We start from the raw sequence: 16,990 nt of genomic DNA on the forward strand, positions 1-16,990 counted from the left end.
AGAGTGTACTCCAATGGTGGCTGACTTGATATTGGACCCTATGTCATGGTTGGATCACCACCTAATTAAATGCAGCCTGTAAGTGGCACTCCTCTCCCGCAAGGAGCTTGGACCCATTAAGATGGTCTGCCCCCACAGGTTACTGGATCCTGATAGATATCATGCGGGGGATTCCGGCTGACTTGGTTGGCACTCCTATCAGTGCTCTGGTGGATGGCTGTTATACCTCCGCCACTAGGGCGGACAATATGATTGCACCTAAACCCCTCTCCACCGCCAAGCTTGACCAGCTCCCTGGTTTAACCAGCAGCCAAGGGCCATGAAGCATAATCGGAGAAGGCTAGAGAGCATTTGGAGAAGGGCCTCAACAGAAATTAATTTAAAAGCCACCAGGATTGTGTCAAATCTTTACCTAGCTAAGGTAAAGATTGGTAGAAGAACATTCTTTGTTGACGGGATAAGCAAAGCTTACAACCAGCAGGCGGAACTTTTCCGTATAATACGAGATCTATCCACAGTTGGCCACATGATAGGCCTCCCTCTAGTATTTCCTGTGACCAATTTGTGACATTTTTAAAATCTAAAGTGGGAGGCCATCCACTGAACCTTTATCCCTTTTTACAGACAGTAGATTGAGCTGAGATGTCCAGTGCATCATCTTGTCCGGCAAGGTTAACTTGCTTTCAACCTGTGATGCCCAGTGAGGTGGACAGGGTGCTTGCATGCTGTCAGGCTGCCACCTCCATTTTAGACTCTTGTCCGGCCTGGTTCATCAAAGCAGCCAAGCCAGTAACAACAAAATGGGCCACTGCAATAATTAATGGGTCTCTCCAGGAGGGCATGGTTCCCCCTACCCTCAAGGAGATGCTTATTAGGCCCATTCAAAAGAAACCTAATTTGGCAGTGGACAAAATTGGGAATTATAGGCCCGTCACCAATGTTTCTTTCTTGAGTAAAGTGGTCAAGGAGGTGGTGGCTGATCAGCTCCAGGCAGTCCTGGAGGAAACTGATGCCCTTGATCCGTTCCAGTTGGGCTTCAGGCCGTGGCATGGTATGGAAACAGCATTGGTCACCCTGCAGGATGACCTAAGGGAGGCCGACAGGGGCAATATGTCCTTGTTGATCAACCTTGATATCTCAATGGTCTTTGATATTGTCGACCACGGTATCCTCCTAGGTCAGTGGTGGCCTCGCTTTGGTGTGGCTTCATTCCTTCTTGGAGGACTGTCTCCAGAGAGTGCAAGGTGACTTCCACCCTGTGGATCCTCAATTGTGGAGTTCTGCAGGGGTCGATCATCTTGCCAATGCTATTTAATATCTATATGAGGCCGCTGGGTGAGGTCATCTGGAGTTGTGGGATCCGGTGCCATCAGTACGCTGATGACACCCAGCTCTACCTCTCCTTTTTTCCTACAGCAGTGCTTGGGGACTGTCCTGAGATGGATGAGGGCAAATGGACTGAGGTTGAATCCGGACAAGATAGAAATCTTGTGCGTGGGTGGCCCTGAAATCAGTAGGTTGGGAAACTCCCTCTCCTTTGGGGGAGTGACTCTTCCCACGAAGAATGAGGTTTGCAGCTTGGGTATCTGCCTGGACCCGGATCTCACCATGGAAAACCAGGAGACATCTGTGGTCCGGGCAGCCCATTTCGTTCTTCGGAGGATTGCTCAGCTGCGTCTCTATCTAGATGCTGGGGCACTGACGACACTGATTCATGTACTTCTAATCTCAAGACTACTGCAGTGCTCTCTACATGGAGCTTGATGCGGAGACACCAACTGGTCCAAAATTTGGTAGCCAGATTAATAACCGGGGTGAAGAAGTTCCAGCACGTCTCCCTCACTGTGGCTGCCCTTCATTGGCTACCAGTTTGTTTCGGCATCAACTCTAAGGTTATGATGATAACAATCAAAGCCCTAAACGGTTTAGGACCTTGGTACCTATCCGAACGCCTGTTGCCAGCCAGATCTGGCCTTAATATAGTACTTGTTCTTCACAGGCAGGGTGGTTGAGGGCCTTGACCCCAAAGGAAGCCCAGAGGGAAAAAAACAAGAAACCGGGCCTTCTCGGTGGTCGCCCCCCCCCCCCCGCCTGTGGAACAACCTGCCCATTGAAATCCGCCTGGCACCTTCGCTTGATGGGTTTAAATGAGCATTGAAGTTTTGGCTCTTCCACCAGGCTTTCCCTCAGCATTATGTTTTTGAGATCTTGGCCCCCCTTTCACCATCCGTAATTTAACCGGCTGGTTATTATATTTGTTGAATGCATGTATTATTTTATTTTTTTAATCATGTTTTGATATTGTGCTGTTTATCTTGTTGTTAGCTGCCCAGAGTGGCCTGGTTCCCAGATGGTGCGGGGTATAAAACAAACAAGCAAACAAAAATTCAGTGATTTGCAATGTAACTTCTTGTATGTCTTTATCTGTCTGCTATTTTTTAAAAAAAAGAATGCACTACTAACAACAATTGTAATTTGCATGCATACATATAGTTTATTATTTGTCCTAGACCTAGAATGGCTTTTGGGGAGGCATCAGTAAAAATCAGTAGCCATCACAAAAGCAAAGGTTTTTGCCTAAGGCAGGCTGCAAAAAAGCTAGTGGCGAGAAACCCAAGGGAGCCATAGAATCACACATTAAGGAGGTGTCTGCTCATTTCCATGTGACATCCACAGAAGCCCTGTGCAAGCACTGTTAATATGGGTACAGAATGATGACTAGTTGTAGTGCTTTCTGGGTGTGATTGAATTTTTTAATGAGACCTATGGGCTGAGGCTGATATGCACGTATTAATATTACATAATGTATGTATTAAGTTTGTTGTAGCATGGAAGACAGGGTGTGGCTGACATTGTTGAAGCAAAACAGGGCAGCAATAGAACAGAGTTGTGAGTGTCTTGAAAACTATAGAACTTTGTGCTGAATTTGCAAAGATCAATCATCTATATCAGTTCTTTCCCACTGTAACAGGGAAAGCAGCAACAGACCTGAGGAACAGGCAGGCTGTAATCCTCTGAAAGTGGGCCAGGAAAAGGAAAAGGACCTCTGATTGTGCCTCTGACTTTGAGCCTATACTAAGGCATTTTGATAATGGACTGACATTGTGATGAATGGAAAGTTTTTCAGGTAGCAAATGGCTTCTTTCAAACAAGTTTAGAGTGTTTGACCTGAATTTGACCCGGCACACAATTAAGCTAGGGTTCTTTAAAAAACAGAGTGATCCTTTAACACTTAAAGAGCATTAACTGTAATAGTACATCAGCGGAATGTACAATTTTAGTAGCTTTACCTAGCTTAAATCGTGGAATAGTTTTAAACACATAGTTGTTAGGGTTTTTTTTTTTTTTTTAATGGCCTGGGGATGTAAAACATTAGAAGTTAGGAGATTCAGCACCCTTGCCATATTCTGATTTTGTTCTTTAAAGTGGGCCCTCACTTCGTATGAGATGGGACACACACCTAAGTTAAAAAATGTGAGTCTGCCAATGTTGAATGCATCTGGGGCTTAAGTGATGCAGTAGTGGAGTTTCATCCAAGTTGGACATCTGGAGACAGGGCTTGGTGGGCTTTTAGGTGTCTTGAGCATTATTTTGCTTTTGGGGTCTAGTGTTATTGCACAGCAACAGTGGTTTTCCCAGAGCTTGGAAAGGTTGCATTTTTGGAGTACAACTTCCAGAGCCTCTCAGCCAACATGTGGTATTCTGGGAAATGTACCCCCCCCCAAGTGGGGTCTTGACTTGAGAACTTAATCCGTATTGGAAGGCGGTTCTCAAGTCAAAAAGTCTGTAGGTCAAGTCTCCATTGACCTACAGTGCATTGAAAACCGATTAATCCCATAACAGGCCGTTTTTGTTCCATTTTGGTTTTTTTCTGGTCTGTAAGTCAATTCTCAGGCTGCAAGTCAAACCTAAATTTTGCGGCCAGAGAAGTCTATAACTCAAAAAGTCTGTAAGTCAACCCGTCTGTAAGTCAAGGGTCCACTGTAACTTTGCTTCTCCCTTAGAATCTATAGAGATAGATAGCAAGGTGGACAGGAAAGGTGACATGGCCATGTTGAGCAATGTAACAGGGGTAAACGGAGATACAGTAATAAATATTGTACAATTGTGTACTTTTATTTGAAATGCTGGCAGATGCTTTATTTTGGTCAACCTAGGTGTTGTTATTGTGAGACATGTTCTTTCATGTTTCTTGTCATGACTGTGCCTTTGTAAGGACTTGGCAACTAGACTGCCAACACTGAAATAGCTTGGAACAAAATGCATTTCCACATATGCTTAAACAATGTGCTTGGAACCTGTGATGTGATGCTTATCATTGTAAGAGGCTTAAACAGGTTTTTTAAAATTTTCTTGCTATTTGGTTTAAGTGAGGCTTAAACTGAAGGAGAAAAAGGCCTCATCGATTAATAAAAGCTTGAGATGACTTTGCCATCTCAAGCATTTATATATTTAAAGCAATGGCATTGCTTCTTTATTATCATTATGAAGATAATAGTTGTTCAGAAATGTGTAGAAAAGCTGTTGGTTTTTATGAAAAATGAAAGAAACTAAAATAAGGCAGAAGCAGATCTAATGGTGGCTTATGGTTTTAATTTTGCTTATTTGAAAGATTGCAGCTGCTATGTATTTCCATAACATGTTTTCTTTTTCCTTTTGTGTTATTGAGGAGATGAAAGGATGACAATACATTATTATATGAGCTTCCCATTCTAAATACAGACCTTGGGTTTTACAATTTCCTCTGCTTTAAAAAACTATATTAAGCTGTTGCACTTAATTTCTAATCAGTGAGACTGGTTTAAAATCATATACTATCTTGAGCTAAATGTAGTTTTCCCCTTCTTTGATGTCTGTATGAAAATTATCTGTAAACTTATTGTTTATCTGGTTTGCTTTGTGTGATATTTTTAAAAAGCTAGAGTTGGCCAAAAGTCCTGTTACTAGGATATTTTGGTATAGATTCTAGAATATCTATCAGCAGAGGTTTCACTTAAAATTCAACAGTGCAATTGTTGATTCATGAATTCATTTACAGTATTTCCTTTATAAGAAAGGACCAAAGATCATTTTACTAGATTTGCATTCTGTACTCTTCAAATCTTTGAGGACTTCTTCCCACAGTAATTTTACATACAGTACTTTCAAAACTGATTGAGGAATTCATTTCAGAATAAAGCTACCTTCTGTATCTTCAGTTAATCATCTTTGGGCTGATACAATCAAAAGACACCAGATGATATTGTATGTTATCTGCATAATGAAATAATTTAAGTAACTTGCATAATCAGAGTTTCACTTATAAGTGTTATTTATCCTTCATTTCAAATCTTTGGTAAAAAATTATTTTCAGGGAACAATTAAACTATTGCTGTCATCATCATGATATTAATATTAAAGTTATACGTTAGCAGGGCAATTTTTGGTTCATTTATATACTTAAACAAATCACATCTGAATTTAAGGTCCATGAAGAAAGAAAAAGATAAAATAGACTCAGTTGATACCAGAAGTCTTTAAAAAGTTGTGGTACGGGGAACTGTATATGGATACTGTATGTTTTTACTGCTTCTTGTGTACAGTATATGTTTTTAATTAGTTCTTAAATAGTTTCTAAATTAGTAGTTTTAATATTATCTATGTTCCTTGAGTTCTTATGTCATAGTTTACTTTGTTTCTAATTGTGTGTATCTATTTTTAATTATCTGTAGATGCATTGATTCTCTGTACCAGGAGTAAGGTGGCATAGAAACAAAATAAATAATTTTAAATAAATAAATAAATGTAGACTTTTCCCACTGCAAGTTAGTGTGTGCATGTGTGCAAATGTGCATGTGTACATATATGTGTGTTAAGAATATTTTTGCATAATATGTTAGAGGAATATTGTGTACACTGGCTACAGTTTGTTTTAGGTTGGAGTCAATTAATCTTTCCAAGCCAAAACAGTCTTTTCTCTTAAAGCCCCTTAAAATAGTGAATTAATATATTGAAATGTCCTAATTTTTCAATAATAGTTTTTTAATTATAATTCCCACAGTACTGGCTGGATCCTGCAAAGACACTTACAGAACATAAGGAGCTCATAAACAGTATGTATATAATTTATTCTTACAAAGGTTTTTTAGGAGGCCATGGAAAATATTTCATCTGAAAAGCAAACAATCTAGAATGTATCACAGTTTTTAAAGTCCTTTGATAGTGTTGTGTAATAGGAATATAGGTCGATGTCAAACAACACATTGAGTGCTGAAAATGGTTTTTATCTATTTCTAGACATTCCCACATTTGTTTCTTCACATTACTAAAAACCTTTGAAATATCTCAGTGATAGTACCTATTTTGAATCTGTATATAATTGAAATTGGGAGAACTAGATTAGTGAGCAGAAAGATTTTTTTACCAGATTGGCACCATAGAAAGAAGAGCCCGGGAATAAAAAGTGAACTGAACTATCCTCATGCACAGCATCCTCCAGAATTCATTGTTATGATGCAGCATTCCAGATTACAGCAACACAGATTTTTAAAAATCTTCCACACGATAAAAAGATTTAAAATTAGCATAACACAGAACTGGTCAACAGCCCTACCGACCAAAAGCCCTTTGTCTTATCTCCATTAAGTTTCGTGTTTTGTTAGCTTGCTTGCGTGTTGAAACAAACACACCAACCTATCAGAGCGCCTCTCTCCAAGAACATTTCCTGTTCAACCTGCTCCTCTCAGGCTGCATTTTTAAGAGTGCCTACCCAGAGGCAAAAAAAGAAAAGAAAACTAATACTAGGAATCTGGCTTTTTCAGCCATGGCTCCCTTGCTGTGGAACAAACATCCATCAGAAATTAGATAGCCCCCCACCACCATAGAAGATGATTGAAGACAGAACTATTTAAGTAGGCCCTTGGCAACATCTCAACATCTAATTTGTGAGACCCGTACACTATATTTGTAACTATAGCTATATATTGTTTTTGTTATACTACAATATATTTTATTATGTTATGTTCCATAGAATTTTATTTAAGTTTATCAGATATCAATCTCAGGTCTCCTTTTCTGTTTAAGTTTGTGGTGTTATGTTTCTGATTTCTTTTTTACTATTTTAGTTGGTTGTATATTTTGCCTACTTATGCAAACCGCTCCAAGTAGTGTTCTCACTAAGTCAGGCAGTCTATAAGCTAAATAAATAAATAAATAAAAGCAGAGAGCAGGACTTTGTTAAGCAATATAGCAGGACAGGAGCAGGACACTTCTTTGTTTCATTTATTTAGTTTAATAAATCATGTCTGAATTTCTGTATACAGTATTCAGTCATGCTTGCGAATGTTTCACTGTATACATTAGATAGGCAATCGAGTTCTCTGTGTGTTCATTTAAAGTGTCATTTTTATGTAGTGCGACTTGCAAGTATATGTATCTATAAGGCTGCAACATTGATGTTGAGAATTAACATCTTGCATAGTTCTCACAAGTCTGTGACACCTAGTATATGGCACATGTAAACAGGGAGCATGTGTCCCTTGTTGTGGCAGCTGCAGTTACTATTGGTCTGTTTCTGGACATGTCAGAGTCTTGGTTATGTCCTATGACTAAGCAGTTTGAAAGACCATATTCTCCTTCATGAACTGCCTGGGTTTAAAGTTTTTTGGGAGATGAACCTCTCTCGGACTGGTCTTTTGGCTGCTTGCATGCTTTGGAACTCTGCCTTTAGATGTATTTTAATTGAAGGGAGTTGTTTTCTCTCTGTTACCTATTTTGGTCTTCTGTATTTTAATGATATTTCTTTTTTGTTTGAAAGTTCTTTTTAGCCAGGCTGAGTGTCATTTCTTAGCAACAAGGGTGGGTGGAAATTAAATATATAAAACATATACTTTGACATAAATTTATAAACTATATATGAAAATCTTAATGTAACAGTACATTCAGAGAGATGAAGCAACCAGTGATAAATTGATACGTTACTATTCCCAGATACTTATCTCCACTTAGATAAAGTAAACACTATTAGCTAAATGCTTATTTTGTGCAATTTTATTTTGTTTCAGTGAGGTTGTATACTAGCAATTGTTGTCTTGGGTTCTCTGCCCAAAGTTATACACTGGGATTATTGCTGTTTTTCAATTATAGTACAGTGGTGCCTCGCAAGACGATGTTAATTTGTTCCGCAAAAATCGCTGCCTTGTGAAAACATCGTCTTGTGAAATGCGGTTCCCCATTGGAATGCATTGAAATCCATTTAATGCGTTACAATGGGGAAAAATCGCTGTCTTGCGAAAAACCGTCCCTAAAAAAACGTTTTGTGAAGCGCAGACTCTGCTGTCAAAATTGTCGTTTTGCGAAAAACGGTCCAAAAAACCCCAAACAAACCCATCTTGCGAAGCACAGACCGAAACATCATCTAGCGAAAATCGGCCATAGGGAAAACTTTTGCGAAGCGCTATAGCAGTTGCAAAAACCCATTGGCTTGCGAATTAACCGTTTTGTGAGGTAATCGTCTAGCAAGGCACCACTGTATACAGTACTTGAAAGATGCCTGGTTATATACAGGGCTTGAAAAATCCACTTGTCCACTCGTCTGTGACGAGTGAGTTGCTTGACGAGCCACAGCTCCCTCTGTCCCTTCCTCCCTCCTTCCTTGCCTCCTAACCCTCAGGCTGTCTGTCTCTCTCTGATCCTGCAGTCCTCCCCTCCCCCTTCCCATTGTGAAAGGAAAAATAGCCCTCTTCTTGGGAGAAGAGAGTTCCAGCGCACATAGATATATAGTTCTGCAGGAGAATGTTAAGTATTCCCATGCTGGAGAATATGGAGATTCCCTGTTCCCAATTTCAATCGAACAACCTGGATCCTTAAGAGACTGGGCACTTTTGCTTTCAGTTTTATTTTTGTTGGAGACATTCTAAAGAAAGGCATTCAAAATACAAGCTTCATGACCCCACAGGCATGCAGGTAATAAAGCAACCCAAGTCTGAGGGTACAGTGGTGCCCCGCTACATGATTACCTCGCAGAACGCTGAAAACTCAGGACTGTGACTTTTTTGTGATTGCTATAGCGATCACAAAATGATGTTTCCAATGGGGTTTTTTCGCTGGACGTGGAATAGATCTGTGCTTCGTGAACCGTTTGTTCGCAATACGATGAATTTTACAACATCGCATAATGGCTTCCCGCTGTTTTCCGACCCATGCTTCGGAAGAAAGCCATTAAAAACAGCTGATCGGCAATCAGAAAATGGCTTCCTTATGGAGGATCTTCGCTGGAAGATGAGGTGATTTCCTCATTGGAACGCATTAACTGGATTTAAGTGCATTCCAATGGGGATTTTTTTGCGTGACGATGATTTTGCTGTACAGCTATTTCAGTGGAACCAATTATCGTCATCATGCGGGGCACCACTGTACAGTGTATTTATTTTGGGTTTGTACACATTGTTATGTAGAAAGTGCCTAATTTAAATTTTAATTTAAGTTTAAACATAAATTGCAAGGCTATAGTCCAGTCATGCTAACGGGTGAAATTTTTGACTGACTAGTGAGGCATTCTAAATTTTTTCAAGCCCTGGTTATATAGATGCTTGCTTGGTATTATTTTAAAATCTTACCATTAGTTGAAAGACACAGTGCATACGCTTTCGAGATGTCTCCTATTAAAAGTAGGACATTTTAGTAGCTGTTATATAAACAAAGTTACAGTGTTTTTGTGAGATAATAGAATTTATTTCCAAGTAAAGATGTTTAGTATTGCAATGATTCATGTGTGCATTTAAAAAAAATAATCAGGTTCCTTATTTCTAATAGCTGGGCCACCTTACACTCTTTACTTTGGAGTTAAATTTTATGCAGAAGATCCATGCAAGTTAAAGGAAGAAATCACCAGGTATGACATGATTTTAAATCCGTGTAATTTTAGCAATGAGATTAAACAGGCACTTTTAAAGTATCCTATATGTTTATGTGGGATTAATCATTTTTAGACGTGGGAGGGAGAAGAAAACTCTTAAGCTGAAGTTTTGTTTTCCTTATTATGAACATTTAAAAAACATATTTGGAAGATCTCAATTATGTTTCACTTGCACCAGTGGGGTAGAAGGCAGTTCAGTGGCTGGAATCCTGTTGCACAGCTCCAAGTGCATAACATGAAGCAGAGGAACCGGTTTAGAAAATAGCAGCTTGGCGGAAGTGCTGTTCACAAAGTGTTTCTGCATGCATGCTGCACAATGATTATGAAGGGAACTGCATGACTGATTGCACAATCAGGCTGTGCAATCCTCATTGCTTACGCTTTAATTTATGTTATGAAAAGACAAACAAGATTTCAGCCAATGTGTCTTAACTTAGCTAAGGTTTTGCACTGATTGTGATAGGTATATGTTTTCTTGTGTGAATCATGTTCAGATTTATTTTCCTGTGATGCATCAACTTCCATGGAGATTGTTGCTCTCTCATAGCTTTTCTTTTTGTTTCAGCTCAGCTCTGAGAAACAATTTTTGAGTACTGATATTTTTAAAAAAGAGATCAACTCATACACAATACAACAGAACTATAAAGTGAAAAATTTGTACTCTGTGCTGTATCTGATAGTAATTTTAAGCTGCTAATTTCAGACTCATAAAGAACACATGATAATCAGGTGCTGATTGTCCTGCATATCAAGCAGACCATTCCTCATTTTTCCCCTTCACTTTGATCAAGCCATCACAGCCTGCACGCTGATCTGCTATTCTGAGTGCGCAGAAGCATGATACACAGGAGAAAGCATGTCATAGCCAGTAAAACAAAATTATGTGTGGCTGCATGTGGAAAGAGAAGGAAGCTCTATACAGATTGCTAAGCCTGAGTGCAAGTGATCATTTCTAAAATGTATCAACAGCTTGATAATTGCGCCAGTGTAACAGAAGAGGTGAGACTCTCATGATGAAAAAAGCATCACTTTTTGCATTTTAATTGATTTGTACCACCCCATTTTTTAAAAAAAAAGATGTTCTAGAAATTGCTGTAGCAGGGGAACACAGGGAGCTCAAAGAAAAGCAGATTTAAAAAAGAAGACAAATATTTTCTCGAAATGGTGAAATGAAGGTTAAATCCCCATCATCCTCTTAACACTACATACAATTAATAGAATTAGTTCAAAGATTCTGTGATGGTCAAGTTTGTATCACATTTATTTAAAGCATTAAACATACTGTAGAGTTGTTCATCAACCTTTCCTTGACTTCTTAACTTTGTTAGAAACTGACAGCAGTGCCTTCACAGCATGCAATATACTGTATGTTGACACACTTTATTATGTGCTGGAGAGGTTCATGATACGTTTTTTAACTTTTTTGTATAAATAAGGACTCTCCTCTCCCCCCCCCCCAATTTGCTTTAAAAATGTAACTGAATCAGTTTACCATGTGAGGTGTTTGCCCTTCTTCAAAGCTACTTTTCTTCTATTATATAAAGCTGTGATTGTGTCTAGTCATTTGTTGTCATTCTTGTTTTAGATATCAGTTTTTTCTACAAGTGAAGCAAGATGTTTTGCAGGGCCGCTTGCCTTGTCCTGTCAACATTGCTGCCCAGCTGGGAGCTTATGCAATACAAGGTATGTGCTTCAGGTCAACTGTTATTGCATTTCCTTTGTTAAATCCGGGGTCCTATTTTGAAAATATTTCTGTCCCACTTCTCATTTGCAAGTACAAGCAGCTTGTAATGCTACCACAAAAGAATCCAACAGAACTCTTTCATATACCATATGAGAGAGTTCTCAACAGTTCACGGCTTGGGGAAGACCAAAGTGAAAGAACACCTGGGGTATCTTACTATTAAGACTCATTGTATAGGGTAAGCATCACTGCAGATAAGGCCTGTCTCCATGTTACTGGAAATAAACAGAAATCTGTAGGGCACATGTAACAGTGACTCCCCTGAAGATCATAGTGGCCTACGAGACTAGTATGGAGAGAGGTGGTTTTTAAGTTTACTGGCACCAGGCTTGCATAGAACTCATTGTATATTTGCAGTGAAGGTTTGATTATATTTTAAAAGCCTGAATTTCAGTGAGTTGAATGATGTGGTTTCTAAATCGCAGTTGTTTTTAGCAACTGCAGAGCATTAGGGGACTAATAGTTTATTAAGAGCACCCTCTACAAAGCTTGATGAACAAAGCAACTGACATCCCCTAATACTCTGCAGTTGCCATGGAGCTTACAAAGGTCATTCTCCATGCTTAATTGCCATCTCTGCAGAGAGAGGTTGGAAAGGAACAGGTTTATATACTGAAACTAGAGATGGACCCAGATTGCTGGTTTAGCAGTTCATGCCAGTTCATTTACAGGCCCAACAGAGGTTCAACGCTTCAAAGCCTCTGGTGGGCGCCCACTCAGAAGCAGCGGCCTGGCTTCCCTGCCCTGCCTCTTCTGGGCACTGCCTCTGAGTAGGTGCCCACCAAAGGAGGTGGGCTTTGAAGTGCCGAACACCTGTTTGGCTGATAAACTGGTACAAACTGCCAAACTGGCAATTCATGCCCATCTCTATTTGAAACCTTTCTGAGAACTTGGATTTTTTTGGCTAAAACTGCCAAAATTTTATCTCAGGAATTTAACTTGAATGTTCTTAGCTGTAGTGGAAAAAATCCCAAAATCCAATGCTTACTGGTAATCTTTTCGCCCATTAGGCCCACATCCCATGTTCAATCGTAGAGTGGCCCACTATGCATTGAATATTAGTGATCTTTGTTATCTCGTGTTATTCTCACCTGGGTAATTTTTCTCCTTTCTTCTAATACAGAGGTGCCTCGCTTGACAATGTTAATTCGTTCCAGCGAAATCGCTGTAGAGCGAAAATATCGTCAAACGAAATGAAAAAATCCCATTGAAACACATTGAAAACCTGTTCAATGTGTTCCAGTGGGCTGAATACCTGCTCGTCCCACGAAGATCCTCCATACGGCGGCCATTTTCGGTGCCTGTATAACGAGGAATCCATCCTAGAAAACAGCGGGGGGCTATTTTGAAAGCCAGCGGCCATTTTGAAACCCGACGATTAGCTGTTTGCTGATCGTTGTAAAGCAAAAAATCGGTTCCCGAAACAGGGAACCAATCAATGTGAAGCGAAATTCCCCCATTTAAAACATCGTTTTGCGATCGCAGAAGTGATTGCAAAAACATCGACGTAATGCAGATTCATCGTAGAGCGGGATAATCGTCTAGCGGGGCATGACTGTACTGGAATTTTATTATTTTACATATTATGAATCTTCGCGCTGGGCAATTAAACATTCTATGTGAACTACACACAAAAAGTGTGTAATGAAAACTTCATGTTTATATGTATTGTAGCTGAGCTTGGAGACTATGACCCATACAAGCATACTGCAGGTTACGTTTCAGAATACCGCTTTGTTCCAGACCAGAAGGAAGAACTAGAAGATGCTATAGAACGGATACATAAAACGCTCATGTAAGAATTTATGGTAGTAATGGCATATGTTAATGTATCTTCAGTTTCATTAACTAATTTTGCATAGGAAAAAGTTCAAGAAAAGGAGCATTAAGGAAGCAGCTCTTTTGAAAACAGGGAAAGGCATAGATTTCTCTTTTAAATGGCATTATGTGTGAGCTCTGTAAATTTATATATCTGGACAAGATACAAATATAACATAGGGACTTATGCCTGATGTTGTGTGGCCTCCATGTATACAGAGCTTGGAAAGGTCATTAAAATGTTCAGTGTTGTTCTTTGTTAAATTCATGAGCAATCTGTCAGATATTTTTGGTGCTTTCTACTCATGAGTTATGTAAACTAAATTTGTTACGCCCTACATGGCTACTTGAAATTAAAAGAAAGAAATACAAGGTTATGTTTCTGTGGTGGTGGTAATAATGGGAGGTCAGGTAAAACATGTAGGTGATAGTGAATTGGGAGAGGTGTAATTTGAGTTCTGAATTTAAAAAGCACCCTATTTCCCCACCTCAATTTAAAAAATTGTTTGGCTGTAACATAAATATATCTATTTAGTAATACTGTACTAAAAAAAGAGGCCTGCACTCCCTCCCAGATAATGTTCACAATAGATAATACTTCCTTTTAATAGCATTTATTTGTTGCCATTGAAACCAGCAATGTTAGCCCCTTGTTAACAGTAAAAGATGTAGTGAAAAAGTGAATTTTCTCATGATGGTCAATTTGTCTTTTAAATATTGTGAGAAACTGTTAATTTTACTTAAAAACTCTTCATGCACCTCTCAAAAACAGTGCTATATGTTACTGTGCCTGCGGTTGTTATGTAGCATGTATAAATTTTATGTATGTATGTATGTATGTATGTATGTATGTATGTATGTATGTATGTATGTATGTATGTATGTATGTATGTAACATATAGCACTGTATTTATTTATTTATTTATTTATTTATTTATTTATTTATTTATTTATTTATTTATTTATTTATTTATATCCCGCCCTTCTAGACAGGAGTCTGCTCACGGCAGCTCACAATATATTGTGGACAAACAAATAAAAACAACAATTAAATAGAAAAAGATGCAGATAAATTATGTAAGTGTGTGCATAGGAGCATAACACCTACTGTTAGTAAGAGAGCTAGGAATGAAGAAAGACGTTACAGCAAGAGAGTTCTTTGCAAAAACCTTGTAGTGCTCATAATGTATAAATTAATCCATTTGTCAATCAACATAGCTTGGCAGAATCTTGCATATTTTAATTGAGAATGGTGAGAGAGAAGAGGGGGAGAAATACATGTTTGAGAAATGAGTTAGGTGATAATTTGTGGATTGTGGAGCCAAATAACTAGAGAGTAGAGTCAGATGATAAGAATAATTGCAGCACTCCATGCCAATATCTGCAGAAGTTGGAAAACACTGGGGTTTTTATTCTTGAGCAGGAGAGAGGGTGATGGGCAGAATTTGTGAGCTGGCAAGGCATGTCTAAGTAATTCATGCATACCTACAAAGTGAACAAGGGAGGGTGTCAGTTGAGAACCGGTGTGAAAATGCTGGTAATGAACTGTTGTGAAAAGATTAATTTGTTAAATTTGCATTATATTTGTGAGGTGGAGTCAACTGAAGGTCACAGATACCTTACAGCAGGGGATACATAATAATTTTGTCTTTGGTAACTGCATCTGCTGTCAACTGGGTGTACATGTGTCAGGGTGGCATTTATATTAACATCCATATTCTTTTTTCAGTCATTTTTTCCGCTGATGCAGTCCTTATCTAATCTAAATCTAAGTCCTTATTGAAACAAATACTTCTAGAGAGGGACAGTCCTCAGTAGAAGTCACAACGTTCTTGATAGCTTTCTAATGTCATGTTTAGAAAACCTACAAAGTCGCAAACCACTTGTACTTTATTGTCTTTTTCCCCTTAGAACACACTTTTTATAAAAAACAAAGCCTACCATTCTGCATGTTTGTGTTCCTTAAATCTATTACAACCATTGAGTCAAAATATGGGCACAAGAATGCAAACAAAATCTTTTGCTGCTGAAGTGGTAAATAGTTTGGGCTGTCGTAGCTGGGATAGATATTTTGGCTGGTATCCTCTTGAATGCTGGTCAAAATAAGTACTTGACTAGGGTCATAATGCTGAATTCCCGAGCTTGCTGTTGTGCTTGCATAAATTGCTGCTGCAAAAACCTGACTTCCACTTGCACATGGAGATGCATTATGTCTCTTTATGCAAGTGCAAAAAAAAAATCAGCTGCTCATATAATAAGTAGTGTGTCACGGAAGTGGTTTAATCATGCAGAATCCTGTGGCTTTAGCTAAGGATCTTACAGCATACTTACCAAATGCAAACTCAGACTTGCTGCAAAGCTTTTACCTGTAGCAAGTGTGCAAATGAGCCTCAGAAAAATGATTGCTTATGCCCTGGTTCAGTGGTCCTTTCTTTGTGCAAATAATATTAGCCATGAACCTAGACCTTCGAGATCCTTTTTTGCAGTTTCTCTCCTTCCTCCAAGAAAGTAGGGTGTGGAATGGAGGCTGAGCTAATTATGGTCCTAGTTATTACATTACATCATCTTACATCGTCTGCATGTCAAAGAGAGTATGTATGAATCAAAACTAAGTCAGTATTCCTCACCTTTGCAAGAAAGTATGACTTCTGAAATATTTCCCTATTTCAGTTGACTAGGTACATTTAACATTGTTATATTAAACAGGGGCCAAGTTCCAGCTGAGGCTGAATTGAATTACCTAGGAGTAGCGAAGACTCTTGAAATGTATGGAGTTGACCTTCATCCTGTTTATGTAAGCATTTTTTTGAAAAATAAAAGCTTTGCTAACTATCTCCACAATTCATTAATCTCTGTTGGGATTTAAATGACTAAGATATGAAGCTGGTAACTGCAAGTGCCTGCAGATCCAGGAGCTCCCTATGTGGTTTGATGTACACAACGTGCAGAACTTGAATATGTAAAATGTTGTCACAAAATCTGGCTAACATGGCCATACTAGCTAGGGAGATTTTTGGAGATACAGTAAAAAAAGATAACTTCTCTAAGCTCAAACAAAGTGTTCTGAGTAACAGAAACAGTTTTAAAATGGAGATCGCCTATGGGTGATAGAACATGAGTAATGTCCTACTACCCATAGAGTGGACTCTCCTGATTCATACGAGGTTTGGAAGGTGGATGGGATGTTTTACCTTCCTTAGTAAGGGTATTTTATTTGATGACTAACTTGGAATGTCTCCCAGCCGAACAACCTGATGATTCCATGATACTCTTACTATGAGGAAGATTGTTCCTCTGTGGTCTACACTGGAGTATCAGGCAAGGGCAGTCACAGCAGATAACACATGAAGTACATGCCTAGCCTTATAAGGATCCTTCATATATAATACCCGAGTATATAGGAAGTAAATATTCCCTTCTCCTACTGTACTGATATGGAGTGTTTTCAGGCATTCCTAGGTTTACATTCCTTATAGAACTATTCAGATATACTGGGTTACAACTTCCAGAATGGAAGTTGTACAGGCACTTTA

At 38.9% G+C, this 16,990-nt stretch overlaps 1 protein-coding gene across 2 annotated transcripts in view; it reads left to right on the plus strand.

The window, feature by feature from the left end:
- Window positions 1-16,990, plus strand: part of EPB41L4A (erythrocyte membrane protein band 4.1 like 4A) — a 120,872-nt gene that overhangs the window by 49,154 nt on the left and 54,728 nt on the right. For both annotated transcript variants that reach the window (XM_072992463.2, XM_078386249.1), the window contains 5 exons: window positions 6,041-6,092; window positions 9,793-9,871; window positions 11,481-11,578; window positions 13,314-13,434; window positions 16,164-16,251. In XM_072992463.2, coding sequence (XP_072848564.2) covers window positions 6,041-6,092; window positions 9,793-9,871; window positions 11,481-11,578; window positions 13,314-13,434; window positions 16,164-16,251 — 438 coding nt within the window. The remainder of the gene's footprint in view (window positions 1-6,040; window positions 6,093-9,792; window positions 9,872-11,480; window positions 11,579-13,313; window positions 13,435-16,163; window positions 16,252-16,990) is intronic.

This window comes from Pogona vitticeps, chromosome 2 (assembly GCF_051106095.1).
Source record: "Pogona vitticeps strain Pit_001003342236 chromosome 2, PviZW2.1, whole genome shotgun sequence".
In the NCBI taxonomy this organism is placed as follows: Eukaryota; Metazoa; Chordata; class Lepidosauria; order Squamata; family Agamidae; genus Pogona; species Pogona vitticeps.